This window comes from Syngnathoides biaculeatus, chromosome 11 (assembly GCF_019802595.1).
Source record: "Syngnathoides biaculeatus isolate LvHL_M chromosome 11, ASM1980259v1, whole genome shotgun sequence".
Taxonomy (NCBI): domain Eukaryota; kingdom Metazoa; phylum Chordata; class Actinopteri; order Syngnathiformes; family Syngnathidae; genus Syngnathoides; species Syngnathoides biaculeatus.
The window spans coordinates 158,089-185,540 of NC_084650.1; the positions used below are offsets into that span (position 1 = coordinate 158,089).

General features: G+C 44.5%; 1 protein-coding gene and 1 pseudogene across 1 annotated transcript; one reads left to right on the top strand and one right to left on the bottom strand.

The window, feature by feature from the left end:
• The window catches only part of LOC133508853 (protein OSCP1-like), a 36,024-nt pseudogene extending 16,029 nt beyond the window's left edge, over positions 1–19,995 (bottom strand).
• LOC133508852 (equilibrative nucleobase transporter 1-like) lies at positions 1–27,452 on the top strand. Its single transcript, XM_061835344.1, has 12 exons — positions 1–187; positions 2,979–3,108; positions 5,484–5,530; positions 14,092–14,168; positions 15,950–16,042; positions 16,120–16,259; positions 17,669–17,772; positions 17,854–17,997; positions 18,169–18,276; positions 18,568–18,754; positions 19,896–20,019; positions 27,292–27,452. Exons 1-12 carry the CDS (start codon positions 1–3, stop codon positions 27,421–27,423), a joined length of 1,473 nt encoding a protein of 490 aa, XP_061691328.1. The 3' UTR covers positions 27,424–27,452.

Below are 27,452 nucleotides of genomic sequence, written 5' to 3' on the forward strand. Positions count from 1 at the left end.
ATGTTGCTGTGTTCAACAAACATAAAAGTACGACAAGGCCTCACCTTCGTCACAGGCATGGTGGAGTGTCTATTCTTTGCAGGAATAATTTTCGGGTGGGCCTCACTTGTGTTCATCTTCAAGTCCCAGGGGTTCTTTGGCTCCTTTTGCATCAACACCACAAACAATGACAGCTTGCAGCTCCAAGGTCAGATTGCTCTTTTTCTCTGTGATTGAGTTATTCTGCTTTCACCTACGCAATTTCTTCACGACCTACTCCAGCGTCAACTTTTTTCCCCACCATTTTCCATTTTCTAGTAGCTAGTCAAAAATTGCATAATGGACCCTATGCGGGCAGAAGCCAATGCAATCTGTAGGCCGGTCCCAAGCCCGAATAAATGCAGAGGGCTGTATCAGGAAGGGCATCTGGCTTAAAACTTTGCCAAACAAGTATGACCATTCATCACAAGACCACCATACCAGATTAGTCGTGGCCCAGGTTAACAACGTCTTCCTCCGGCACCGTTAACCTGCACGGCGTCGGTGGAAATTCAGCTCCTGTGGGTCGAAGGAGGAAACCGGATTCGGCGTCAGAAGAAAAAGAGGAATGCAGAGAGCCTACAACTGAGTTGTAGGGACTTTGAATATATTGGGACAATGACAGGAAAAGCCCAGGAGTTGGTTGACATGATGATTAGAAGAAAGGTTGATATATTGTGCATCCAAGAGAGCAGGTGCAAAGGTAGTAAGTGTACAAGTTTAGGAGCAGGGTTTAAATTATTTTACCTAGGAGTAGATGGGAAGAGAAATGGAGTAGGGGTTCTTTTCAAGGAAGAGCTGGCTAAGACGAGTAGTTAGAAAGGCACTAAAGAGGATGAAAAATGGAAAGGCAGTTAGTCCTGATGACATACCTGTAGAGGTATGGAAGCAATTTGGAGAGATGGCTGCGAAGGTTTTGACCAAGTTGTTCAACAGAATACTAGCGGGCGAAAAGATGCCTGAAGAATGGAGGAAAAGTGTTCTAGTTCCCATTTTTAAGAACAAAGGGGATGTTCAGAGCTGTGGGAACTATAGAGGAATAAAGTTGATGAGCCACACAATGAAGTTATGGGAAAGAGTAGTGGAGGCTAGACTCAGGACAGAAGTAAGTATCTGCGAGCAACAGTATGGTTTCATGCCTAGAAAGAGTACCACAGATGCATTATTTGCCTTGATACTCGTGGAAAAGTACAGAGAAGGTCAGAAGGAGCTACTTTGTGTCTTTGTAGACCCAGGGAAACCCTATGACAGAGTACCAAGAGAGGAACTGTGGTACTGCAGGCACAAGTCTGGTGTGGCGGGACAGAAGTAATTATCTGCGACCAACAATATGTGTAGGTTCCTAGTCGGGCTAATCGTGATGCATCATTCGTTCTTTAATTGCACAAAAAAAGGGGAAATAAAAGTAATCCAGGACGCAGGTGGTTTGTTCAAAGAAAACATCCATCCATTCATCCCTTTTCTTTGCCGCTTATCCTCACGAGGGTCATGAGGAGTGTTGGAGCCTAACCCAGCTGTCAACGGAACGGAGGCAGGGTACACCCTGAACTGATTGCCAGCCAATCGGAGGGCACATTGAGACAAACAACCGCACTCACAATCACACCTAGGGACAATTTAGAGTGTCCAATTAATGTTGCGTGTTTTTGGGATGTGGGAGGAAACGGGAGTGCCTAGAGGAAACCCACGCATGCACGGATAGAACATGCAAACTCCACACAGGTGGGTCCGGGATTGAACCCGGGACCTCAGAACTGTGAGGCCAACCGTGCCACCACAGCGTACATATAATAAACAATTTGGGAATACACAATGTTACATAATTAAAACTATCTGAAACTATATCACAGAAACTTGCCACAAATTATTCTGACAAAAATTATTCTCAAAAAATATTTGAAGAACAGAAATTACATTTAGGCTCTTACAGTATGGTTTCATGTCTAGAATGAGTAGCACAGAAGCACAGTTTTTACACCGGATGCCCTTCCTGACACAACACCTCTTGGGGGAGTAGAGACCCCAGTGAGATACCAACTCACAACTTGTGGTTTACCAAACCAACGCTCTACCCACTGAGGTATGGGGCCTATACAGAGAAAAGTATATATTTTTTTAAATCCGTCAGTACAAAGCAGCAGATGGACAAAAACTGGTGTACATCAAGGTCAAAGACGCTCCTGTGCTTGGGTGCCATATTCAATATAAAAATAAGCAGAATAGTTAGTTGCAACCATCCAAGTGCGACAATCAATCACATCACAAAACTAGTACCTGAGGAAATGATAAAACACAAGCGCTGATATAGCTAATTGTACATGTGGGTGTGGTGAATATAAGAGAAATGAACAGTCTGAAAGCTTAAATTTAATTAGACTTCAATAAATTATTAGAAAGTCTTGAAGAAGTGGAAGTACCAACTTTCATGAGTGGACTTCTCCCAAACATTGACAGAAAGATAAATACATTCAGCTGGCTGCTTTCGATGAACAAAGGGCTGTAGAAAGTCTCTGTGACCAGACAACTTCATTTCATTTAGAACTTTAATATTCTCTGACAAGGAGAAGGCTTGTTTCAAGGGAAAAGGCCAACACAGAACAGAAGTGTTGTGAAATAAGTGACAGAGTACGCCGAGGCATCACAATATCACACCAGTCACTGACAAGGGCAGTTGAAGATCATCTGGAATTACCCAGTTAATTTCTAGAGTCTGTGTTGTTGCAGTACTGAACAGCTACTGTCCTATATCATACCTGCCATTCCAGCTTTTTTACTGCTGAGATGCTTGACAGCAGGACATTCAAATTCCTCACGCTTATATTAATCAGTAGCGAAGATCTCAACCTTCCCTTTGTGCTTCTCAGTCAGTGCTGGCAAGAGAAAAAAAAGTTGCTGCAAAAATGTCTGTAAATTTCCAGAATGCTATGTAATATTTGTTGAAGTTTGTCTGTCTTTATCAGATTGCAGGGGGCAGGATGAACAGTTCTCTCTGGTCTTCACCATTGCATCCTTCATGAATAATTTCTTGACATTCTTAAACGGTGTCATCTTTGACCGGTTTGGCACCTTGGTGGCTCGGCTCTTTGGATTGTGAGTGCTAAAATAACTTAACATTAAACTATTTAAAGGGACTGTTTAGGTGGCACAGTGAACGACTGGTTATAGCATCTGCCTCACAGTTCTGAGGACCGGGGTTGAAACCCCGTGCCCACCAGTGTGGAGGTTGCATGTTCTCCCCGTCCCTGTGTAGGTTTTCTTTGGGCACTCCGGTTTCCTCCCCCATCCCAAAAAAATGCATGAATTGAAGACTCTTAAATTTCCCTAGGTGTGATAGCTGGGATAGGCTCCAGCATTCTTGCAATCCTTGCGAGGATGAGCGGCTCAGAAATGGGATGGATGAATGGAACTGTATCGTCATCTTCTGTTAGTTAAAATTTGGCAGTTTTTTTCAAAACACTCTTCTCCATGGTGTGTTCAATTTTCTGTCCCTTTAAAAATAACACCACACCTTGAATGTTTGAAATACACTTCATAAAACAATGTTTATCTTCAGGTGCATTTTTGTACATTGCATCACTCTGCTATCATGATATAGATTAGATGACCTAAACAGGGGTGCTCAATGTGTCGAACTGTGATCAGTCGATCGCAAGGCAGTTTTGGTCAATTGCGAAGGCATGCTGCGAGAGAAAAAAAAGCCATATATTTCTGATCTTTAGCTCACGGCGCATGTTCAAACAACTACAGTACAGGAAAACACGCCAGTCAGCGAGTTCCCCCCTATTTTAAACCCTAATAGATCTTGCGGTAAAAAAGCTTGGGCACCCCTGACCTAGAATCTATGTCTATCTAATCTCGGTGGCGTGAGAGTTTATCAGGTTTGCTGCAGGAAATTATCTAGTTCCAGTTAATTGTAATTTTTTTTTTCCTACAAAATAATCTTTGCTCAATTACCTATGCCAACGACATATAGTGATAGGTGGAACAATTAAATACTCTTTAAAGTGGGACTGTCATCACTATAAACATTCTAAAATAGATATTGTAATGAAAAATACATATAACAGTGTTCACTTCAATGTCTATACGAAAAAATAAATGTGAGCGGATTTTGCGTCATCCATGCGTAAAGTTGCACAATTGAGTGTCCCTCGATATCCAAGTGGTCGCCATATTGGTCGCGTCCTCTGTCCTTGACGTCATCGTCACTTCCGCCATTGAAAACACGCAGTGCCGGCAACTATGGAAGCCGAACAACAGAGATATTCAGATTTTTCCGACGCCCCTCAGAGCAATATGACACTATTGTTTCGAGCCATATTCAGATGATATGCGATCACGGTCAAACCGCATCAACGTCCAATCCACTTCCGCGGCGGAGATGAGCCATCGCGGCTCATCGCAGCCGGCCGGTGTGGCTTATGACAGAGCTGAGCGGCGCTGCTTTAGGGGGGTGTTCACAGACGCCGCAGTACTGAGCAACACAGTCGAGCCGGGGCAATTTATGCACGCACGCGACTGAGTAACGCATTCTTGGCTGGGTTCTTCAGAGCCGCCCCCGTCCCAAAGCCCGATGCGCAGCCTTCGCAGGAGCTGTGACCGCCGAACGCGGCGCCTCAGCTGGTGTGGCTGATTTTCGGCGCCGTGGTGGCATATAATGAAGCCGAGGCATACTGCTTTTAGAGGGTTGTTCACAGCCACCGCAGTACGCGATAAACACTATCGGGACGAGGCTGAGTGAGACATTGTTGGCTGGGCGACGCGCACGTCGACACATTTCATACGCGGATCTTTTGTTACGTTATGAGAGAGACCGATTACGTGGTCCGCCCCAAACTATTTTTTTTTTTTTTTGGGAGCTGTATACACACCTACCTGTTATTTGGAACCCACGAAGTTCTCGTCCTCTGCACCGGTGCAATCCATTTTTCACAAGGAACAGGGTCTCTTTCAAACTTATAAAGGGTAGTTCTATTCTCCCGAGTGTTCAAGCAATGTCCAGCAATGCAATGAGCCGGCATTTTGGCTAACACGAAGGAGCAATGAGCTACCTTCCCGGAGGTAAATCTAATGGAAACAAACGAGTCCACTAGGAGGCGCCGCTGTCCTTTACGTCATTTCCTGCTTCTTCTCAAAAACAAATCCCTCGAGAGGATTTTCATGGCGGGAGTTACAAAAAGCTGTATACGTCAAAATCATGTTTTGTGGTGAAAAAACATGGGACCATATTGGCTGTGGGTTTTTCATGAATAATGTACAAAAAATCATCCATTTCATGACAGTTGCACTTTAAGCAGATGGCTGAAGGTACAAAACTATCTTGTGTATTTAGATTTTGTAACAAGTTGACTTGGTGGTGTGCCATGATGTTTTTTCTGATGTAAAATATTTGCTTTGACTCAATATAGGTTCGGAAACAATAACCCAGATGAGTGCAAATAACGACTTATGTTTTGTTGCACCAGAGCTCTTCACACTGGGGGTCTCTTGATGTTGGCCTTTGCAACGCCAGGTAAATATAGAAATATTTCTATCACCTACAATACCTGTCACCGACCTTTTTGAAACATCTTGGGAATTCACATTCATAATTCAGAAAGGTACCAAATGATCACTTCACAACATTCCAATAAAATCACCGTGTCCCGCAATGGGGAGCCCACAGACTACTCTTCAAGTCCTTGGGGGCTACCGGCTGCCCTTGGGTACAATGTTAGTGACCCCTGGACATTGTATATCAGAATTTTGATTTGATTGTCTAGGTGGTGGCATGTGTGTGTGGAGGCGTGGAGTTCATCCATTACTCCTTATTGTCCATTATAGTGAAGCACTTTTTGGGGGGCTGGAAACAACCAAATTACAGCACATGTACTTTTCTCGTTGTCCAAAATACCCAGTACAGTACTACGTTGTTGTGAGTAAATATATAAAAAAAAGCTAGCAAAATATTTGAAAAATACTCATCATGTCCCTCGGGGAGTCCTGCGGGGGGTTCTTCGGGAGTATGGTGTACCGAATCCTCTGATACGAGCTGTTCGATCCCTGTATGACAGCTGTCAGACTTTGGTCCGCATTGCGGGCACCAAGTCGGATTCTTTTCCCGTGAGAGTTGGACTCCGCCATGGCTGTACTTTGTCACCGATTTTGTTCATAACTTTTATGGACAGAATTTCTAGGCGCAACCAAGGCGTAGAGGGTGTGGCCTCAGCATCCCATCTCCGCTCTTTGCAGGTGATGTGGTTCTGTTGGCTTCATCAAGCCGTGATCTCCAGCTCTCACAGGAGTGATTCGCAGTCGAGTGGGAATCGGCTGGCATGCGAATCAGCACCTCCAAATCCGAGACTATGGTCCTCAGTCGGAAAAGGGTGGCGTGCCCTTTCCAGGTCACGGATGAGATCCTTCCCCAAGTGGAGGAGTTGAAGTATCTTGGGATCTTGTTCACGAGTGAGGGAAGAATGGAGCGGGAGATCGACAGACAGATTGGTGCAGCGTCTGCAGTTATGCAGACTTCGTATGGGTCCGTTGTGGTAAAGAGGGAGGTAAGTCGAAAGGCGAAGCTCTGAATTTACCAGTCAATCAACGTTACTATGCTCACCTATGGGCATGAGCTGTGGGTCGTGACCGAAAGAACAAGATCCCGGATACAAGCGGCCAAAATGAGTTTCCTCTGCAGGGTGTCCGGGCTCTCTCTTAGAGATAGGGTGAGAAGCTCGGTCATGCGGGAGGGGCTCCGTGTCAAACCGCTACTTCTCTGCATTGAGAGGAGCCAGATGAGTTGACTGGGGCATCTGATTCGGATGCCTCCTGGACGCCTCCCTGGTGAGGTGTTCCGGGCATGTCCCACCGGAAAGAGACCCCGAAGATGACCCAGGACACGCTGGAGAGACTATGTCTCTCGGCTGACTTGGGTACGCATCGGGATCCCTCCGGAAGAGCTGGAAGAAGTGGCTGGAGAAAGGGAAGTCTGGGTATCCCTGCTGAAGCTACTTCCCCCGTGACCCGACCCGGAAAAGCGGTAGATAATGGATGGATGGATGTCCACCTTATCCAAATTTACCACACTGGTGTGCTTGTTGTCAACATTGTTGACATACACAGGAAAGTCAAGGTGGGTACTTTCATAAGGATGTAAGAAATTAGTGTACTTACTAGATCCAAAGCCAATGCCACAGACAAACAGCTTGACAAAAAAAGTTAGTGTTAGTATGTTCCAGACTTCAAAACTGTGTCTCATATTCCTTCTAAAGTTAACAGTCTCTCTCTCTCTCTCTCTCTCTCTCTCTCTCTCTCTCTCTCTCTCTCTCTCTCTCAGTGCAATTATGCATCTTGAGAGCTCCTCCCATCCTGGCTGCCATATCAAAGCATGCCACATTCAGCATGGCCAACAAATGTCAATGCATTGGCTTCGATAGAATGACGTGGCATTCAGCCAGGCTGCCAAATTGACATGAGAGTCACGTTTGTTGGTTGTTATATTCTGTGACCCGGAAATACCGAAATCCCAGTCTCTGATGACAAGATAATGACAAGAGGGAAGAAGCTGTTGGAAAAGCTGTTAGTTTTAGTTTGCATTGTGGGGTAGCACCTACACAAGGTAAGGAGCTAGAAGAGATGGTGACCAGGATGTGATGGGTCCAACAAGATTTTGCATGCTTGTCTTCTGAAAGTGTGCAAGTCCTCAGGGGTGGGAAGGCAGCTACCGAACATCTTTTCAGCAGTTTTGATTAGCCGTTGCAAGCAGAGTTTGTAATTTTTTAGGAGCCACACCAAACCAGACTGTGATGGAGGTACACAGTACTAATTTGATAACCACTGCGTAGGACTGTCCCAGCGGCTCCCTCGGCAGGTCGTACGTCCTCAGTAGCTGCAGGAAGTACATCCTCTGCTGGCCCTTTTTGAGTTTGCAGTTGACGTTGATCTACCATTCCAGAGCCCGAGAGACTGTAATTCCCAGTCACTTGAAGGTCTTGACGGTTGACACGAGACAGTTCGACAGCATAGCTGTGAAAAAGGATGCCCCGTGAGGTCCACGATCATCTCTGCAGTCTTTGTTGTGCTCAGCTCCAAGTTGTGTCAGTCATACCACAGCTGCAGCCTCTTCCTGTCGCTCCGCAGACTCGTCAGCGTCTTTGATGAGGCCAATGAGTGTGGAGTCATGAGCAAAGACAGCTGGGTACATTGAGGTGCAGTCGTTTGCGTAGAGAGAGAAGCGCAACGGGGAGAGAACACAACCTTTGGGTGCTCTGATGCTGATGCTGCATGTGGGTGTGATGGTGTACCCCAGCCCTACTTGTTGTGTATTGCCTGTCTGGAAGCTGTAAATCCAATGGCAGATGTCAGGCAAGATGCTGAGCTGGAGAAGCTTGGAAGAGAGGAGTTCGGGGATGATGGTGTTGAATGCAGAGCTGAAGGCCATGAATAAGATCCTCATGTAAATGCAGCCCAACCAGTGCGATCTGTAGGCCGGTCCCAACCCCGGATAAATGCAGAGGGTTGCGTCAGGAAGGGCATCTGGCGTAAAAACTGTGCCAAACAAATATGAGCGTTCATCTAAAGAATCCCATACCGGATCGGTCGTGGCCCGGGTTAACAACGCCCGCCCCCGGCACTGCTAACCTGCAGGGCGTCGGTGGAAATTCAGCTACTGTGGGTCCAAGACAAAAAAAAAAAAACAGGAGGAAACCGGATCCATCGTCAGAAGAAAAAGAGGAATGCACAGAGCCTACAACTGAGTGGAGGGACTTTGAATGTTGGGACTATGACAGGAAAAGCTCAGGAGTTGGTTGACATGATGATTAGGAGAAAGGTTAATATTCTGTGCATCCAAGAGAGCAGGTGGAAAGGAAGTAAGGCTAGAAGTTTAGGAGCAGGGTTTAAATTATTCTACCACGGAGTAGATGGGAAGAGAAATGGAGTAGGGGTTATTTTAAAGGAAGAGCTGGCTAAGAATGTCTTGGAGGTGAAAAGAGTATCAGATCGAGTGATGAGACTAAAATTTGAAATTGAGGGTGTTATGTATAGTGTGGTTAGCGGCTATGCACCACAGGTAGGATGTGACCTAGAGTTGAAAGAGAAATTCTGGAAGGAACTAGATGAAGTAGTTCTGAGCATCCCAGACAGCGAGAGAGTTGTGATTGGTGCAGATTGTAATGGACATATTGGTAAAGGAAACAGGGGCAATGAAGAAGTGATGGGTAAGCACGGCATCCAGAAAAGGAACTTTGAGGGACAGATGGTGGTGGACTTTGCAAAAAGGATGGAGATGGCTGTAGTGAACACTTATTTCCAGAAGAGGGAGGAACGTATAGTGACCTACAAGAGCGGAGGTAGAAGCACGCAGGTGGATTATATTTTGTGCAGACGATGTAATCTGAAGGAGGTTACCGACTGTAAAGTAGTGGTAGGGGAGAGTGTAGCTCAACAGCATAGGATGGTGGTGTGTAGGATGACTCTGGTGGTGGGTAGGAAGAATAAGAAGACAAAGGGAGAGCAGACAACCATGTGGTGGAAGCTGAGAAAGGAAGAATGTTGTGCGGCCTTTCGGAAAGAGGTAAGACAGGCTCTCGATGGAAAGCAGAAGCTCCCGGAAGACTGGACAACGACAGCCAAGGTAATCAGAGAGACAGGCAGGAGAGTACTTGGTGTGTCTTTTGGTAGGAAAGGGGAGAAGGAGACTTGGTGGTGGAACCCCAAAATACAAGGAGTCATACAAGGAAAGAGATTAGCGAAGAAGAAGTGGGATACTGAGAGGACTGAGGAGAGGCGAAAGGAGTACATCGATATGCGATGCAGGGCAAAGGCTAAACAAGAGGGGTATGAAGACATGTACACCAGGTTGGACACGAAAGAAGGAGAAAAGGATCTCTACAGGTTGGCCAGACAGAGGGATAGAGATGGGAAGGATGTGCAGCAGGTTAGGGTGATTAAGGACAGAGATGAAAATGTGTTGACTCGTGCCAGTAGTGTGCTGAATAGATGGAAAGAATACTTTGAGAAGTTGATGAATGAAGAAAATGAGAGAGAAGGAAGAGTTGAAGAGGCAAGTGTGAAGGACCAGGAAGTATCAATGATTACTAAGGGGGAAGTCAGAAAGGCACTACAAAGGATGAAAAATGGAAAGGCAGTTGGTCCTGATGACATACCGGTAGAGGTATGGAAGCAATTTGGAGAGATGGCTGTGGAGTTTTTGACCAACTTATTCAACAGAATACTAGCGGGCGAAAAGATGCCTGAAGAATGGAGGAAAAGTGTTCTAGTTCCCATTTTTAAGAACAAAGGGGATGTTCAGAGCTGTGGGAACTATAGAGGAATAAAGTTGATGAGCCACACAATGAAGTTATGGGAAAGAGTAGTGGAGGCTAGACTCAGGACAGAAGTAAGTATCTGCGAGCAACAGTATGGTTTCATGCCTAGAAAGAGTACCACAGATGCATTATTTGCCTTGAGGATGCTCGTGGAAAAGTACAGAGAAGGTCAGAAGGAGCTACATTGTGTCTTTGTGGATCTAGAGAAAGCCTATGACAGAGTACCAAGAGAGGAACTGTGGTACTGCATGCGTAAGTCTGGTGTGGCAGAGAAGTATGTTAAAATAGTACAGGACATGTATGATGGCAGCAGAACAATGGAGAGGTGTGCCTTAGGTGTGACAGAGGAATTTAAGGTGGAGGTGGGACTGCATCAGGGATCAGCTCTGAGCCCCTTCCTGTTTGCAGTGGTAATGGATAGGCTGACAGATGAGGTTAGACTGGAATCCCCTTGGACCATGATGTTCGCAGATGATATTGTGATATGCAGTGAAAGCAGGGAGCATGCAGAGGAACAATTAGAAAGATGGAGACATGCACTGGAAAGGAGAGGAATGAAGATTAGCCGAAGTAAAACAGTATATGTAATAAATATGTAAATATATAAATATATATGCGTGAATGAGAAAAGTGGAGGGGGAAAAGTGAGGCTACAGGGAGAAGAGATAGCGAGGGTGGACGACTTCAAATATTTAGGGTCAACAATCCAGAGCAATGGTGAGTGTGGTAAGGAAGTGAAGAAACAGGTCCAAGCAGGTTGGAACAGCTGGCGAAAGGTGTCTGGTGTGTTATGTGACAGAAGAGTCTCTGCTAGGATGAAGGGCAAAGTTTACAAAACAGTGGTGAGGGCGGCCATGATGTACGGATTAGGGACGGTGGCACTGAAGAGACGACAGGAAGCAGAACTGGAGGTAGCAGAAATGAAGATGTTGAGGTTCTCGCTCGGAGTGACCAGGTTGGATAGGATTAGAAATGAGCTCATTAGAGGGACAGCCAAAGCTGGATGTTTTGGAGACAAGATTCGAGAGAGCAGACTTCGATGGTTTGGACATGCTCAGAGGCGAGAGAGTGAGTATATCGGTGGAAGGGTGCTGAGGATGGAGCTCCCAGGCAAAAGGGCGAGAGGAAGTCCAAAGAGAAGGTTGATGGATGTGGTGAGGGAAGACATGAGGGCAGTTGGGGTTAGAGAGGAAGATGCAGGAGATAGGCTAAGATGGCAAAAGATGACACGCTGTGGCGACCCCTAACGGGACAAGCCGAAAGGAAAAGAAGAATGTACAATGTATTTGGACACCCTGCTATATTGCAAGTTCTCCCACTTAGAAATCATGGAGGGCTATAAAATTTTCATCGTATGTGCATGTCCACTGTGAGAGGGATAATCTAAAGAGAAAATCCAGAAATCACAATGTATGATGTTTTTAATGATTTATTTGTGTGATACAGCTGCAAATAAGTATTTGAACACCTGCATATCAGCTAGAATTCTGACCCTCAAAGACCTGTTAGTCCTGTTTAAAAGTCCACCTCCACTTCATGTATTATCCTGAATCAGATGCACCTGTGTGAGGTCGTTAGCTGCATAAAAACACATGTCTACCCCATACAATCAGTAAGACTCAAACTTGTAACATAGCCAAGACCAAAGGGCTGTCCAAAGACACAAGACACAAACTCCACATGGCTGGAAAGGGCTATGGAGAAATAGCCAAGCAGCTTGGTGAAAAAAGGTCCACTATTGGAGCAATCATTACAAAATGGAAGAAGCTAAACATGACAGTCGATCTCAATCAGAGTGGAGCCACATGCAAGATATCGTCTCTTGGAGTCTCAATGATCCTTAGAAAGGTGAGGAATCAGCCCAGAACTACACGACAGGACATGGTCAATAATCTGAAAAGAGCTGGGACCACCGTTTCCAAGGTGACTGTTGGTAATGCACTAAGACGTCATGGTTTGAAATCATGCATGGCACGGAAGGGTCCCCTGCTGAAACGAGCACATGTCAAGGCCCATTTTAAGTTTGCCAATGACCATTTGGATGTTACAGAGGAGTCATGGGAGAATGTTTTGTGGTCAGATGAGACCAAAATTGAACTTTTTGGTCATAATTCCATGAACTGTGTTTGGAGGAAGACGAATGATGAGTTCCCTCCCAAGAACACCATCCCTACTCTGAAGCATGGGGACAGTAGCATCATGGTTTGGGGGTGTTTTACTGCACATGGAACAGGACGACTGCACTGTATTAATGAGAGGATGACCGTGGCCATGTATTCTCAGATTTTGGGGAACAACCTCTTTCCCTTAGTCAGAGCATTGAAGATGGGTTGTGGCTGGGTCTTTCAACATGACAATGACCCAAAGCACACAGCCAGGAAAACCATGAAGTGGCTCGGTAAGAAGCATATCAAGGTTATGCCGTGGCCTAGCCAGTATCCAGACCTAAACCCAATAGAAAATCTCAGCGACAGCTCAGAAACCTGTCTGATCGAGAGAAGATCTGTGTGGGGGAGTGGGAAAAAAATCCCTCCTGCAGTGTGTGCAAACCTGGTGAACAGCGACAGGAAATGTTTGACCTCTGTAATTGCAAACAAAGCCTACTGTACCAAATATTAACATTGGTTTTCTCGGGTGTTCAAATACTTATTTGCATCTGTATTATACAAATAAATCATTAAAAAAATCATACATTGTGATTTCTGGATTTTTCTTTTTAGATTATGTCTCTCATATGGACATGCACCTACGATGAAAATTTCAGACCCCTCGATGATTTCTAAGTGGGAGAACTTCAAATAGTCATTTTCTTCACTGTAGGTCCACAAAAAGTATCCTCACAAAGGTCCCTGCACTTTTGAGGTATTCTAGAATGAAGAGCAGTCCCATCTTGTCCTGTTTGCTTGGTAGGCAAACTGCAGTGTTCCACCAAGGGAGCAGTGAGGTTCTTGACGTGGTACACCACACAGTGTTCAAAGGACTTCATGACCACAGATATCAAGGTGACAGGCCTGTCGTCATTCAGACCCAAGATTACAGGTTTCTTGTGGAGCAGGATGATGGTGGAGCAGTTTAAGCAGGATAGTACTTCCCACAATTCCGGAAATCTGTTGAAGATCTCTGTGAAGACTAGAGCAAACTGGTCCGCACAAATTTTGAGGCAGGATGGAGACACAAGGCCAGGGCCCACTGTAGTGTTGATCTTTTTTTGTTTTAAGATGCATCTTACATCCTGTTCATGGATGGTCAACATAGAAGTCAGAGGTCTGATGGTGATCGGTGGTCTGGCTTGGTAGGCGTTGGGTGGGAAAGGGTCATTTTCGAATTTCCTGTAGAAGCTGTTCAAGTCTTTGGCTCGTCTATTAATGTTTTCAGCTTGGAGGGATTGTCTCTTGTAACTGGTTAGTGATTGTATTGCATGCAAGACTGATTTGGAGTCGTTAGGGCTAAAATGCCTTTCCAACTTTGCTTATAAAAACGTATCTCCCTCTATTGCACTTCAGCGTCAGTTAACAACAGTGACCAATTCTGCAACTCACAAACTTTGTCCATGCTGGTTTAAGTGACAATTGGAAACTATTTTTTGAGACATGTACTGTCAAGACGGTCCATTACTTCAGATATCTACCTGATCTGAATATCTGATCTATCTATCAGATATTAAATGAGGGTCGAGTAAATCAAGGTTCCATTGTATACATATAAAGATGGAAAACCTGTCGTAACATGGCCGTGAGGAAGCGCTTTGATTTTTTTCTTTTTCCACCAGCTGTGTCCGTGCTACTTTACCCAGCGCTCTCACTCATAGCTGTTGGTGGGATGATGCTGCTCCTCACCAACATGCAGGTAGGTAGTTGGCAATCAGGATTTTCCCATGTGTGTACACTTCAAGAGAATTTTTTGGCCATGTAAAGGATTTACTAAGGCATTGATTTACTTGGTAAGTTGGTATGTTGTCCACAGTGTGCCTATGTGCATGTGCATGTGGATGTGCATGTGCATGTAGTAGAAACAGATTGCAATCCAATAGATTTCATAGCAGAACCTCCACGTGTATGAGACTAACTGCATTTTCCACAGATTAACATATGGGACCAAGTCATTGCTTTGCAAGTCACAGGTCAGTGTCAAATCTTTGCCCTCAAGTCCCAAAATCAGGTCCCAAGAAGAAGACAGGTAAGTGCCCAGTTAAGTTGCAAGTCCTAGACTACTTGTGACTTGACTTTGAGTTAAAAATCGAGTATTTGCATCTTGACTGCAACTTGTGTTTGAGGTAGGCAGGTCTTGAGTTAAGTTGCAAGTCCCATTTCAAAGTCGAGGACTTACTTGCAGCTTGACTTTGGGTTTCCAAGTCTAGGACTTAGGACTTGATCCACCACTTGCCTGTCTCAACTTTGGCGTTTACGTTCAACTTAAGCGCAAAGACATGATACTTAGTTGTTACTTACAAAGCATAGAGTAGGTCTGGCCTTTGTAAACTGCATTTCTGGGTCTGTTGCTCTGACAAACCGTCATAGTTCCATCTAAACTTTTGGAGATGTGCAAATCATTTGTGACCGGACCTCTCTCAAGCACTAAAAAGCTTGGTGTGACACTTGTTGGCTGTTAATAAAGTTCTCTTTTGACCAAGATTGGAGCAGTTATCAGTCAACAATCATCTTTCAGTATCACCACCTCACTGTCTTGTCCTGGATGAAGGAAAAGGTCCCACCCATTGCACAGGCCAAGGAATTGTGTGATGTTGTTAGTAGAAGAGAGACATGGAAATGATTGAAGTCTTCAACAGCTTAGGTTTTAATTTTAAGAAAACCTACAGATTTCTAAAAGCTATTATTTCTTCTGCATACAAAAAGAACAGTTTAAAGCCCCCGTCCAATGAGCCCTTTGTCTCACTTCACATTACTTTATCGCTATCTGTAAAAGTACAAATAGTTTATCATGATGAGGAAAAATATAGATAAATAAAGAGTGGAAAGAGTTAAAAAAATGTAACAGAGCTGTTATCAACAGGCAGCTGATTCATAGATAAAATGTGCTCATACTCTCTACCAAAGAATGTCATGGGTCAAATCGCCCAAAAAAAAGAGTTCAAAACAAGTTAGCACATCTGCCTGGGAAAAAAAATATTTTTTGTAATGGGTGGAAAAGTACAACTTCAGGAGAACATCAACAGACCTCGGAAAACTGGCGTGACTGGTTAGAGCATCTGCTTCACAGTTCTGAGGACCGGGGTTAAAATCCTGGCCTCACCTCTGTAGAGGTTGCATGTTCTTCCCGTACCTGAGTGGGTTTTCTACATGTACTACAGTTTTCACCCACATTCCAAAAACCCTGAAGACTCTAAATTGCCCGTAGGTGTGACTTTGCGTGTAATGGTTGTTTATCTGTGCCTTGAGAGTCGCTGGTGATCAGTCCAGGGTGTGCACCACAGAAAATGGATGAATGGATGGATGGCATTCGCAGAGGTGTGGGTGTAGGCTGTCGAATCAGAGGTTCCTCTCTTCTTTGCATTGTGTTTGCTGCTTTTTTGCGTAAAAGCCGCATTAATGTGTTCATTAATGACTCAAAGGAAGGCCGCTTGAAGAAATGAAATATGACACTCATCCAATGAATTTATTCTCCTGAAGGTGGCAAATTTGTTTGGTGCTCATCGTTCCACCATCATCACTGTCTACAATGGCGCCTTCGACTCTTCCTCAGGTGTCTTCCTCCTCGTTAAAGTGCGTCGAAGGGCTTTGGGCATTTTTCAAACTCCAGGTTTTCTTTATTAGTGATCGTGTTCACTTTGGCCCCACAGTTGATATTTGAATCTGGCATCCCTCTCAAGGCCTGTTTCTTGTTCTTGGCTGCAGCCAGCGTGCATCATGTGATCAGGACAATATTCCTGTTTCCTAAAACGTCAATCCCGTACCCGCTGCCTGATAGCTACAAGTATGGGTATGTATTTTAAACCTTGCTCCTCAGAGGAAGCATGAAAGGATGAAGGTGGGGCAAAAAGACAAGTCAGGTCTTCTATCTCAAAACACTTGTATCCCTAAAAAAAAAAATCATCTTTTTCCTTTTAAATAAATGGAAATGCACTGAATGTGTTCCAGCCACCCCCCAACAAACACCCAAATTTTTTTTTTCTAAATTTTTTTCAAGATTATTTTACGATATAAAATCACAGTATTAAATTGTGTACAAAATATGAAGCAAAAACACGACTCTGCCAAATATATTTAGCTTCTTTTGTTAGGTTTAGGCTTTCCACAAGCAAACCATCTTATTGGTGCATTAGCACCACCAACTGGTATTCTTGGCCTTCCACAGCAAGGAAACCAATGTGACTTGCTGGTGATTGGATTTTGTGAAACTTACCCCCACTGTATATCGGTGGGGCTCTGGAGACAACTTGTTTCTCAAACTTTGCTGGTATCTCTAGATTTAAAAAAAAAACAAAAACATAGTGTATCTCAAAAAACTCAAAAGTTAAGTCACGTGACTCATACCTCAAGGTACCACAGGAATAAAATGTCAAGAGTTTAACTTTTTCATAAAGTTGCAGTTTCACTCTTTGTAGACTTGATTGTTCACTTAATTATCTCCTTATTCATTTTTTTTCCGGGGCGGTGTAACATTAAATATACACTACTAGCAAAAGTTCTGGATAGTTGATTTTGGGTGAAATTTCGGGATGAAGCTGAAATTCATAAAAACCAAGAGGTGAATTTAATTTGAACTGCTTCTCCTCTTTCCTTGGGAATAACGTGTTCAATTTAGAGTTGCGGTTCCAAGTGGGCCAAGCTGATGTAAGTGACTCCTGATCCTTCATTGGTCAATCAGATTTTTCAACACAGTATTGCAACAAAGTACCGGTAACATTTGAGGACATGGTGCATGAAATGAGGGTTGAAAATCAAGTCCCTCTTGCTCTAACAGCAAAAAGTACAGTACAGGGAGTCCTCTGGTTATGAGCGAGTTCTGTTTCACATGCTGGTAATGTCACCACGGTCGACCAACTGAAGCCTAGCTCTTTACTAATGTTCATCGGTGTCTCTTTCTCCGATCTTTTTAGGATTTTGAGCTTCATTGTCATTGTAATGGATTTTGTTTTGGCTGAAGAAACAGTGGTAAAATACAGCTTTCTTTTTTGGGGCCATAATGTCTAAAAAGGAGGGGTAGAAATGCAAAGATACTTCCGGCGCACAAACAAGGACAAGCACTATGCACATTGGCTAGACAAAATGGTGGACGGTGGATGGGCATTGTAAAGTTGAAACGTTGTAGGGTGAGATCATTTTAACTAGAGGGCTCCCTGTACAATGCCTGCTGCTTTCTCTGATAGTCCTCTCTGAACTCCTCAGGGTATCCTGCCGAAGATCAAAGAACACCAATGGAGGCATGCAGACTGACTTCCAATTGCCATTTGATGAGACGCCACCCACAGAGGATTGTCCTGAAAAACCTGGTGTGTGAAATGATCAGTTGTTATAGCCCATTCTTCATTTAATTTCATGCCTCCACATCACATCTGCATTATCTTCCTCAGAGAAATCTTTCCGTGAGTGTGTTCTATCCAGATTCTTCTTCTTGGTCCTCCTCTGGTTGTCTGTGATCCAGCTGAGACATTACCTGTTCATTGGCACCCTCAACCCCATGTTGGCTCGTCTGGCTCACGGGGACGCAGCAGTTGGTACTCACGCCCACACACACATCTACCACCGAGATCTACCCAAAAAATAACACACATCCCCAAGCACCCAATATGATTATAATGTTATAATATTCAGTGTTTTCATTGCTGAAAGACATGTGGTATCTCAAACCATTTTTCACATCTCTCTTGTATTTGGTGTGTTGGCAGTGAGCCAGTACATCAATGCCTTTGCCTTCACTCAGATGTGCGGACTCCTGGTTGGTCCCATTAATGGCTTCATCCTGGACCGGCACAAGCGCAAAACCCCGGTGGCAGGTACTTATACTGCGGATTTGGTTGCCCTTCTGGAACCTTCCTCCCATCCGCTTAACTTCAGATACACATTGTATCGCTGGTGAAGCCTCACATAAAAATGCTTTTCCAAATAATGTCCAGTAACATAGTGGAAAAATTGAAATGGGCGGATGGAACAGTACTGTATATACACGAGTACTCGTACTAACATAAAATGGTGATTTTGATTGCAGATTTTCACATAATCGGCAGGGATGGTCGTGGCTTTCACGAAACTCTTGCATGTCTTTTCTTCTGTGTATATCTTTACAGGGATGAGTGAACAAGAAGCAGACCTGAATTCCGCAGTTCTCTCTTTCTTCCTGACGTCACTGCTGGCGTTGGTGTTCTCGATTTGCGCTTCCATCCCAACTCTGCCCCTTCAGTACTTCACTTTTGTCATGCAAGTCACCAGCTACAGCTTCCTGTACGGTGGAATGGCTGCCTTTGTCGCAGTGGCGTGAGTAAAAAATGTTTTCAGAAAACAAGAAACTTTCCATTTCCACTCAAGGTTAGCAATGAAATGCAATTTTTATTTACACTTAAACTTGTGGTCTCAGTAGAAAGCCATCTTTGGTAAATAAAAAACACAATAAATAGGATTGACTATATCGTGGTCATCACAGATTTTATTAATGCCCTTGCCTGATCTTATTCCTCAATGGCCACATTCGAGATCAAATCCTACTGCTTTTAATTTACTTAAAATAAAAGAGAGGGGGCAGCAAAGTGCATCATCATCTTTGGGGCAGTGGAAAAAGATGGCCTCGCATTTCCCGGGTTCAATCCCAGACCCCCCTGTGTGGAGTTGCATGTTCTGCCGGTCCCTGTGTGGGTTTTCTCCGGGCACTCCAGTTTCCTCCAACATCCCAAAAACATGCAACATTAGTTGGAGACACTAAATTGCCCCGAGGTGTGATTGTGAGTGGGGATGTTTGTTTCAATGTGCCCTGCGATTGGCTGGCAACCAGTTCAGGGTGTACCCCGCCTCCTTTCCGTTGACAGCTGGGATAGGCTCCAGCACTCCCCGCTTTTTTTTTTTGGGGGGGGGGTGGCAAGGAACCATCCATCCATCCATCTATTTTCTGAGCTGTTTATCCTCACAAGGGTTGCAAGAGTGCTGCAGCCAATCCCAGCTGTCATCAGGCAGGAAGCATGGTACACCCTGAACTGGTTGCCAACCAATCGCAGGGCACATGGAGACAGACAACCGTCACACTCACAATCACACCGAGGGGCGATTTAGAGTGTCCAATTAATGTTGCATGTTTTTGGAATGTGGGAGGAAATCAAAGTGCCTGGGAAAAACCAAAGGAGGCACGGGGAGAACATGCAAACTCCACACAGGCAGGGCCAGGATTTAAACCCTGGTCCTCAGAACTCTGATGCCAATACGTTACTGCTGCGCCGGCAATGAAACAGATGAATGAAATTTCCATTCATTTTAATTGGGCAGGGTGGTTCCAAAACATTTTAAATTACGAACATTCAGACAGTATGAATGAAACTCATATCTGAAGGCAACACGATATAGAAGAAATGACAAGAGCAAATTATTTGTGTGTGTTTACTTACATTTCTTTGTTTATGTATGTGTGTAGTTTCCCACCGTGTCACTTTGGGAAGTTGTACGGCCTCCTCTTTGCTCTCTCAGCAGTCTTCTCCTTACTTCAATATGGCTGCTTTGCTGTGGTGGAAGAGGTTCTGGATGGAGATCCTTTATATGTGAGTGCATGACTACAGTATTATATTACTTGTTGCTACAGTCAAAAGGTGGACAAAATTGATGTAAAGGACAGAAAAGGCAACAATGATAATAGATTAACTTAAAAAGGAATGAAGCAATAATACATTTAATATGCTAAAAAAAATACAAATAATCAAGCATTATGTTTAAACAGTTGTCTGACAGAAATGTATTTAAAAAAAATAAATAAATAAAGCAAAAAAACTAACCCCCCCAAAAAAAATTTAGCCAGCCTGGAAAAAATAGTGTAATGCTGTCTTTTGGTAAAAGATTTTATTGCACAACTTTTTGTGACAAACACTGTAAAAAAAAAAAAAAAAAAAAAGTAAAAAGATTTCTGTAACTCATTGAGAAACATGAATACAAAATATTATTCATGGGTCATTTGCGCAGAGCCCTTGTGGGGATGGCGGGGGAAAAAAATACATACAATACAATCCACCCTGTATTTAAGGTTTGAGCTGTAGTACATCCATCCATCCATCTATCCATTTTCTTAGCCATTTTTCCTTACAAGGGTCGCGGGAGTGCTGGAGCCTATCCAGCTTTCAATAGGTCGTACACCCTGAACTGGTTGCAAGCCAATCGCAGGGCACATAGAGACAAGCAGATGCACTTACAATTACACTTGGGACAACTTAGAGTGTCCAATTAATGTTGCATGTTTTTGTGGGATGTGGGAGGAAAACAGAGTGCCCGGAGAAAACCCAAACAGGGACGGGAGAAGATGCAAACTCCGCACAGACAGGTCCGGGATTGAACCCGGGACCTCAGAACCGTTAGGCCATTGCTTTCCAGCTGATCCACCGTGCCGCCACTGTAAATACAGTATACTGAAAAATCTTCTTCTTCTTTTCCTTTCGGCTTGTCCCGTTAGGGGTCGCCATAGCATGTCATGTTTTTCCATCCAAGCCTATCTTGTCCATCTTCCTCTCTAACAGCCATTGTCCTCATGGTCTTCCTCTCGCTCTTTTGCTTGGCAGCTCCATCCTCAGAACCCTTCTACCAACATACTCACTCTCTCGTCTCTGAACATGTCCATGTCCAAACCATCGAAGTCTGCTCTCTCTCACCTTGTCTCCAAAACATCCAACTTTGGCTGTCCCTCTAATGAGCTCATTTCTAATCCTATCCAACCTGCTCACTCCGAGCGAGAACCTCAGCATCTTCATTTCTGCTACCTCCAGTTCTGCTTCCTGTTGTTTCTACAGAGCCACCGTCTCTAATCTGTACATCATAGCCGGCCTCACCACTGTTTTATAAACTTTGCCCTTCATTCTCGCAGAACTCTTCTGTGAGATAGAACACCAGAAACCTTCCACCAACTCTTCCACCCTGCTTGGACCCATTCATTCACTTCCTTTCCACACTCTCCATTGCTCTGTATTGTAAGTATTTGAAGTCATCAACCCTCGCTATCTCTTCTCCCTGGAGCGTCACTCTTCCCCCTCCAACCCTGCCATTCATGCACATATATTCTGCTTTGCTTTGGCAAATCTTCATTCCTCTCCTTTCCAGTGTTTGCCTCCATCTTTTGTTTGTTTGTTCCTCTGCCTGCTCCCTGCGGTACAACAGTTCCTCTCTTGGTACTCTGTCATAGTGTTTCTCTAGGTCTACAAAGACACAATGTAGCTCCTTCTGACCTTCTCTGTACTTTTCCACAAGCATCCTCAAGGCAAATAATACTGTGGTACTCTTTCTAGGCATGAAACCATACTGTTGCTCGCAGATACTTACTTCTGTCCTGAGTCTAGCCTCTACTACTCTTTCCCATAACTTCATTGTGTGGCTCATCAACTTTAATCCTCTATAGTTCCCACAGCTCTGAACATCCCCTTTATTCTTAAAAATGGGTCAAGCACACTTTTCCTCCATTCTTCTGACATCTTCTCTCCTGCTAGTATTCTATTGAATATGTTCGTCAAAAACTCTACATCCTTCTTCTTCTTCTTCTTTTCCTTTCGGCTTGTCCCGTTAGGGGTCGCCACAGCGTGTCATCTTTTGCCATCTTAGCCTATCTCCTGCATCTTCCTCTCTAACCCCAACTGCCCTCATGTCTTCCCTCACCACATCCATAAACCTTCTCTTTGGTCTTCCTCTCGCTCTTTTGCCTGGGAGCGCCATCCTCAACATCCTTCTACCAATATACTCACTCTCTCGCCTCTGAACATGTCCAAACCATCGAAGTCTGCTCTCTCGAATCTTGTCTCCAAAACATCCAGCTTTGGCCGTCCCTCGAATGAGCTCATTTCTAATCCTATCCAACCTGGTCACTCCGAGCGAGAACCTCAACATCTTCATTTCTGCCACCTCCAGTTCAGCTTCCTGTTGTTTCTTCAGTGCCACCGTCTCTAATCCGTACATCATGGCCGGCCTCACCACTGTTTTGTAAACTTTGCCCTTCATCCTAGCAGACACTCTTCTGTCACATAACACACCAGACACCTTTCGCCAGCTGTTCCAACCTGCTTGGACCCGTTTCTTCACTTCCTGTCCACACTCTCCAATGCTCTGTATTGTTGACCCCAAGTATTTGAAGTCGTCGACCCTCGCTATCTCTTCTCCCTGTAGCCTCACTCTTCCCCCTCTACTTTTCTCATTCACGCACATATATTCTGTTTTACTTTGGCTAATCTTCATTCCTCTCCTTTCCAGTGCATGTCTCCATCTTTCCAATTGTTCCTCTGCATGCTCCCTGCTTTCACTGCATATGACAATATCATCTGCGAACATCATGGTCCAAGGGGATTCCAGTCTAACCTCATCTGTCAGCCTATCCATTACCACTGCAAACAGGAAGGGGCTCAGAGCTGATCCCTGATGCAGTCCCACCTCCACCTTAAATTCCTCTGTCACACCTAAGGCACACCTCACCATTGTTCTGCTACCATCATACATGTCCTGTACTATTTTAACATACTTCTCTGCCACACCAGACTTACGCATGCAGTACCACAGTTCCTCTCTTGGTACTCTGTCATAGGCTTTCTCTAGATCCACAAAGACACAATGTAGCTCCTTCTGACCTTCTCTGTACTTTTCCACGAGCATCCTCAAGGCAAATAATGCATCTGTGGTACTCTTTCTAGGCATGAAACCATACTGTTGCTCGCAGATACTTACTTCTGTCCTGAGTCTAGCCTCCACTACTCTTTCCCATAACTTCATTGTGTGGCTCATCAACTTTATTCCTCTATAGTTCCCACAGCTCTGAACATCCCCTTGTTCTTAAAAATGGGAACTAGAACACTTTTCCTCCATTCTTCAGGCATCTTTTCGCCCGCTAGTATTCTGTTGAATAAGTTGGTCAAAAACTCCACAGCCATCTCTCCAAATTGCTTCCATACCTCTACCGGTATGTCATCAGGACCAACTGCCTTTCCATTTTTCATCCTTTGTAGTGCCTTTCTGACTTCCCCCTTAGTAATCATTTCCACTTCCTGGTCCTTCACTCTTGCCTCTTCAACTCTTCCTTCTCTCTCATTTTCTTCATTCATCAACTTCTCAAAGTATTCTTTCCATCTATTTAGTACACTCCCGGCACCAGTCAACAGATTTCCATCTCTATCCTTAATCACCCTTACCTGCTGCACATCCTTCCCATCTCTATCCCTCTGTCTGGCCAACCTGTAGAGATCCTTTTCTCCTTCTTTCATGTCCAACCTGGTGTACATGTCTTCATATGCCTCTTGTTTAGCCTTTGCCACCTCTACCTTTGCCCTACGTCGCATCTCGATGTACTCCTTTCGCCTCTCCTCAGTCCTCTCAGTATCCCACTTCTTCTTCGCTAATCTCTTTCCTTGTATGACTCCCTGTATTTTGGGGTTCCACCACCAAGTCTCCTTCTCCCCTTTCCTACCAGATGACACACCAAGTACTCTCCTGCCTGTCTCTCTGATCACCTTGGCTGTCGTCGTCCAGTCTTCCGGGAGCTTCGGTTGTCCATCGAGAGCCTGTCTCACCTCTTTCCGGAAGGCCGCACAACATTCTTCCTTTCTCAGCTTCCACCACATGGTTCTCTGCTCTACCTTTGTCTTCTTAACCTTCCTACCCACCACCAGAATCTTCCTACATACTACCATCCTATGCTGTCGAGCTACACTCTCCCCTACCACTACTTTACAGTCAGTAACCTCCTTCAGATTACATCGTCTGCCCAAAATATAATCTACCTGCGTGGTTCTACCTCCGCTCTTGTAGGTCACTATATGTTCCTCCCTCTTCTGGAAATAAGTGTTCACTACAGCCATCTCCATTCTTTTTGCAAAGTCCACCACCATCTGCCCTTCAAAGTTCCTTTCCTGGATGCCGTACTTACCCATCACTTCTTCATCACCCCTGTTTCCTTTACCAATATGTCCATTACAATCTGCACCAATCACAACTCTCTCGCTGTCTGGGATGCTCAGAACTACTTCATCTAGTTCCTTCCAGAATTTCTCTTTCAACTCTAGGTCACATCCTACCTGTGGTGCATAGCCGCTAACCACATTATACATAACACCCTCAATTTCAAATTTTAGTCTCATCACTCGATCTGATACTCTTTTCACCTCCAAGACATTCTTAGCCAGCTCTTCCTTAAAATAACCCCTACTCCATTTCTCTTCCCATCTACTCCGTGGTAGAATAATTTAAACCCTGCTCCCAAACTTCTAGCCTTACTACCTTTCCACCTGCTCTCTTGGATGCACAGAATATCAACCTTTCTCCTAATCATCATGTCAACCAACTCCTGTGCTTTTCCTGTCATAGTCCCAACATTCAAAGTCCCTACACTCAGTTGTAGGCTCTGTGCATTCCTCTTTTTCTTCTGACGCTGGATCCGGTTTCCTCCTCTTCTTTGTCTTCGGCCCACAGTAGCTGAATTTCCACCGACGCCCTGCAGGTTAGCAGTGCCAGGGGGCAGGTGTTGTTAACCCGGGCCACGACCGATCCGGTATGGGATTCTTTAGATGAACGCTCATATTTGTTTGGCACAGTTTTTACGCCGGATGCCCTTCCTGACGCAACCCTCTGCATTTATCCGGGCTTGGGACCGGCCTACAGATTGCACTGGTTTGTGCCCCCATAGGGCTGCATTGTCAAAAACTCTACATCCAACTCCCCAAATTACTTCCATACCTCCACTGGTACGTCATCAGGACCATCTGTCTTTCCATTTTTCATTCTGTTCAGTGCCTTTCCCTTACTAATTATTGCCACTTCCTGGTCATTCACACTTGCCTCTTCTACTCTACCTTCTCTCCCATTTTCTTTATTCATTAACTTCTCAAAGTACTCTTTCCATCTAATTAGCACACTACTCGCACCAGTCAACACATTTCCATCGCTATCCTTAATCACCTTGACTTGCTGCACATCCTTCCCATCTCTATCCCTCTGTGTGGCCAAGCTGTAGAGATCCTTTTCTCCTTCTTTCGTATCTAACCTGGTGTACATGTCGTCATATGCTTCTTGTTTAGCCTTCGGCACCTCTATCTTTGCCCTACGTCGCATCTCAATGTATTCCTTCCACCTCTCCTCAGTCCTCTCCATGTCCCACTTCTTCGCTAATCTCTTTCCTCAGATGAGTCCCTGCATTTTAGGTTTCCACCATCAAGTCTCCTTCTCCCGTTTCCAACCAGAAGGCACCCCAAGTAATCTCCTGCCTGCCTCTCTGGAATACTACTGCCAAGGTAGTCAGTCTTCTGGGAACTCGTCCTGTCCATCTAGAGCCTTTCTCGCCTCTTTGCGAAAGGCCGCACAACATTCTTCCTTTCTCAAATTACACCACCTGATTCTCTGCTCTACCTTTGTCTTCTTAATCTTCCTATCCGCTATCAGACTCCTCCTACAAACCACCATCCTATGCAGGCGAGCTACACTCTCCCCTACCACTACTTTACAGTCAGTAACCTCCTTCAGATTATATCGTCTGTACAAAATATAATCCACCTGCGTGCTTCTATCTTCACCCTTGTAGGTCACTATATGTTCCTCCCTCTTCTGGAAATAAGAGTTCATCGCTGCCAATTCCATCCTTTTTACAAAGTCCACCACCATCTGACCCTCAAAGTTCCTTTGCTGAATGCCGTACTTACCCATCTGTTCTTCATCCCCCCTGTTTCCTTCGCAAATATAGCCATTGAAATCTGCGCCAATCACAAATCTCTCTCTCTCTGGGATCCTCAGAATTACTTCATCTAGTTCCATCCAGAATTTCTCTTTCAACTCGAGGTCACATCCTACCTGTGGGGCACAGCCACTAATCACATTATACACAATACCCTCAATTTCAAATTTCAGCCTCATCACTCGATCTGATACTCTTTTTTACCTCCAAGACATTCTTATCATGCTCTTCCTTTAAAATAACCCCTACTCAATTTCCCTTCCCATCTACTCCATAATAAAATAATTTAAAACCTGCTCCTAAGATTCTAGCCGTACTCCCTTTCCACTTGCTCTCTTGGATGCACAATATACGTATCAACCTTTCTCCTAATCATCATGTCAACAAACTCCTGAGCTTTTCCTGTCATAGTCCCAACATTCAAAGTCCCTACACACAGTTGTAGGGTCTGTGCATGCCTCTTCTTCTTCTGCTGGCTCAGCCGCTTTCCTCCTCTTTTTTGTCTTTGACCTATATTATGTGAATTTCTACCTACGCCTTGCAGATTAACAGTGCTGGGAGCGGGCGTAGTTAGCCTGGGCCAAGACGTTATGGAATTCGTCTGATGAATGCTCATATATGTTTGGCACAGTTTTACACCGGATGCCCTTCCTGCCTCAACGCTCTGCATTTATCCAGGTTTGGGACCAGCCTACAGGTCGCACAGGGATTGTGCCCTTTGGGCTGCAGATAGTCAAAACAAGCAATAAAAATTAACAAAGTAAGCTCATAAGATACACAATTCACATACTGCCTAATCTATGTTAAAGTTAAAGTCAGATAAAAGCTGTCAAATGAACACAGTTAGCACATAAGGTACACAAATCACATACTACCCGCGTGAAAATATAAAGGATATGGCAAGGGATTTGTCAACAAAATGTGCTGCCCATTGGCAGAAGGCTTGGTTTCAGCCAAAGGTGATCGATTGGTCCTCAACAGGAAAAAGACTCAAAAGATGCATCTTAAAAACAATTCCTAAAACATGGCATTGCAATTGACTCAACATTTGCACCACAAAATATCAGTTGAAGGGTGGAGTATTTTTTTTTTAACTGAAAATACTGTAACCATCTCTCCGTTCATGTGTGTGCAGGTGAACATCGCTCTGACTGTGCTTGTCCTGTTCTCCTTCAGTCATCCCTTGAATGTCTTTCTGCACTGTCGAACGCTTGCATCCAAACAAGCCAAAGACAACACAATTGCAACTACAATCACTGTTTCTTAAGCACACTTGATGCTTCCACTTACCTTGAA

What these genes read in the sequence shown, in the direction of transcription:
- LOC133508852 (XM_061835344.1), top strand. Translation starts at nt 1, where the DNA reads ATGTTGCTGTGTTCAACAAACATAAAAGTACGACAAGGCCTCACCTTC. An exon ending in GTGGCTCGGCTCTTTGGATT is followed by an intron (nt 3,109 to 5,483) that starts GTGAGTGCTAAA and finishes TTGTTGCACCAG; the next exon opens with AGCTCTTCACACTGGGGGTC. An exon ending in GCGCAAAACCCCGGTGGCAG is followed by an intron (nt 18,277 to 18,567) that starts GTACTTATACTG and finishes ATATCTTTACAG; the next exon opens with GGATGAGTGAACAAGAAGCA.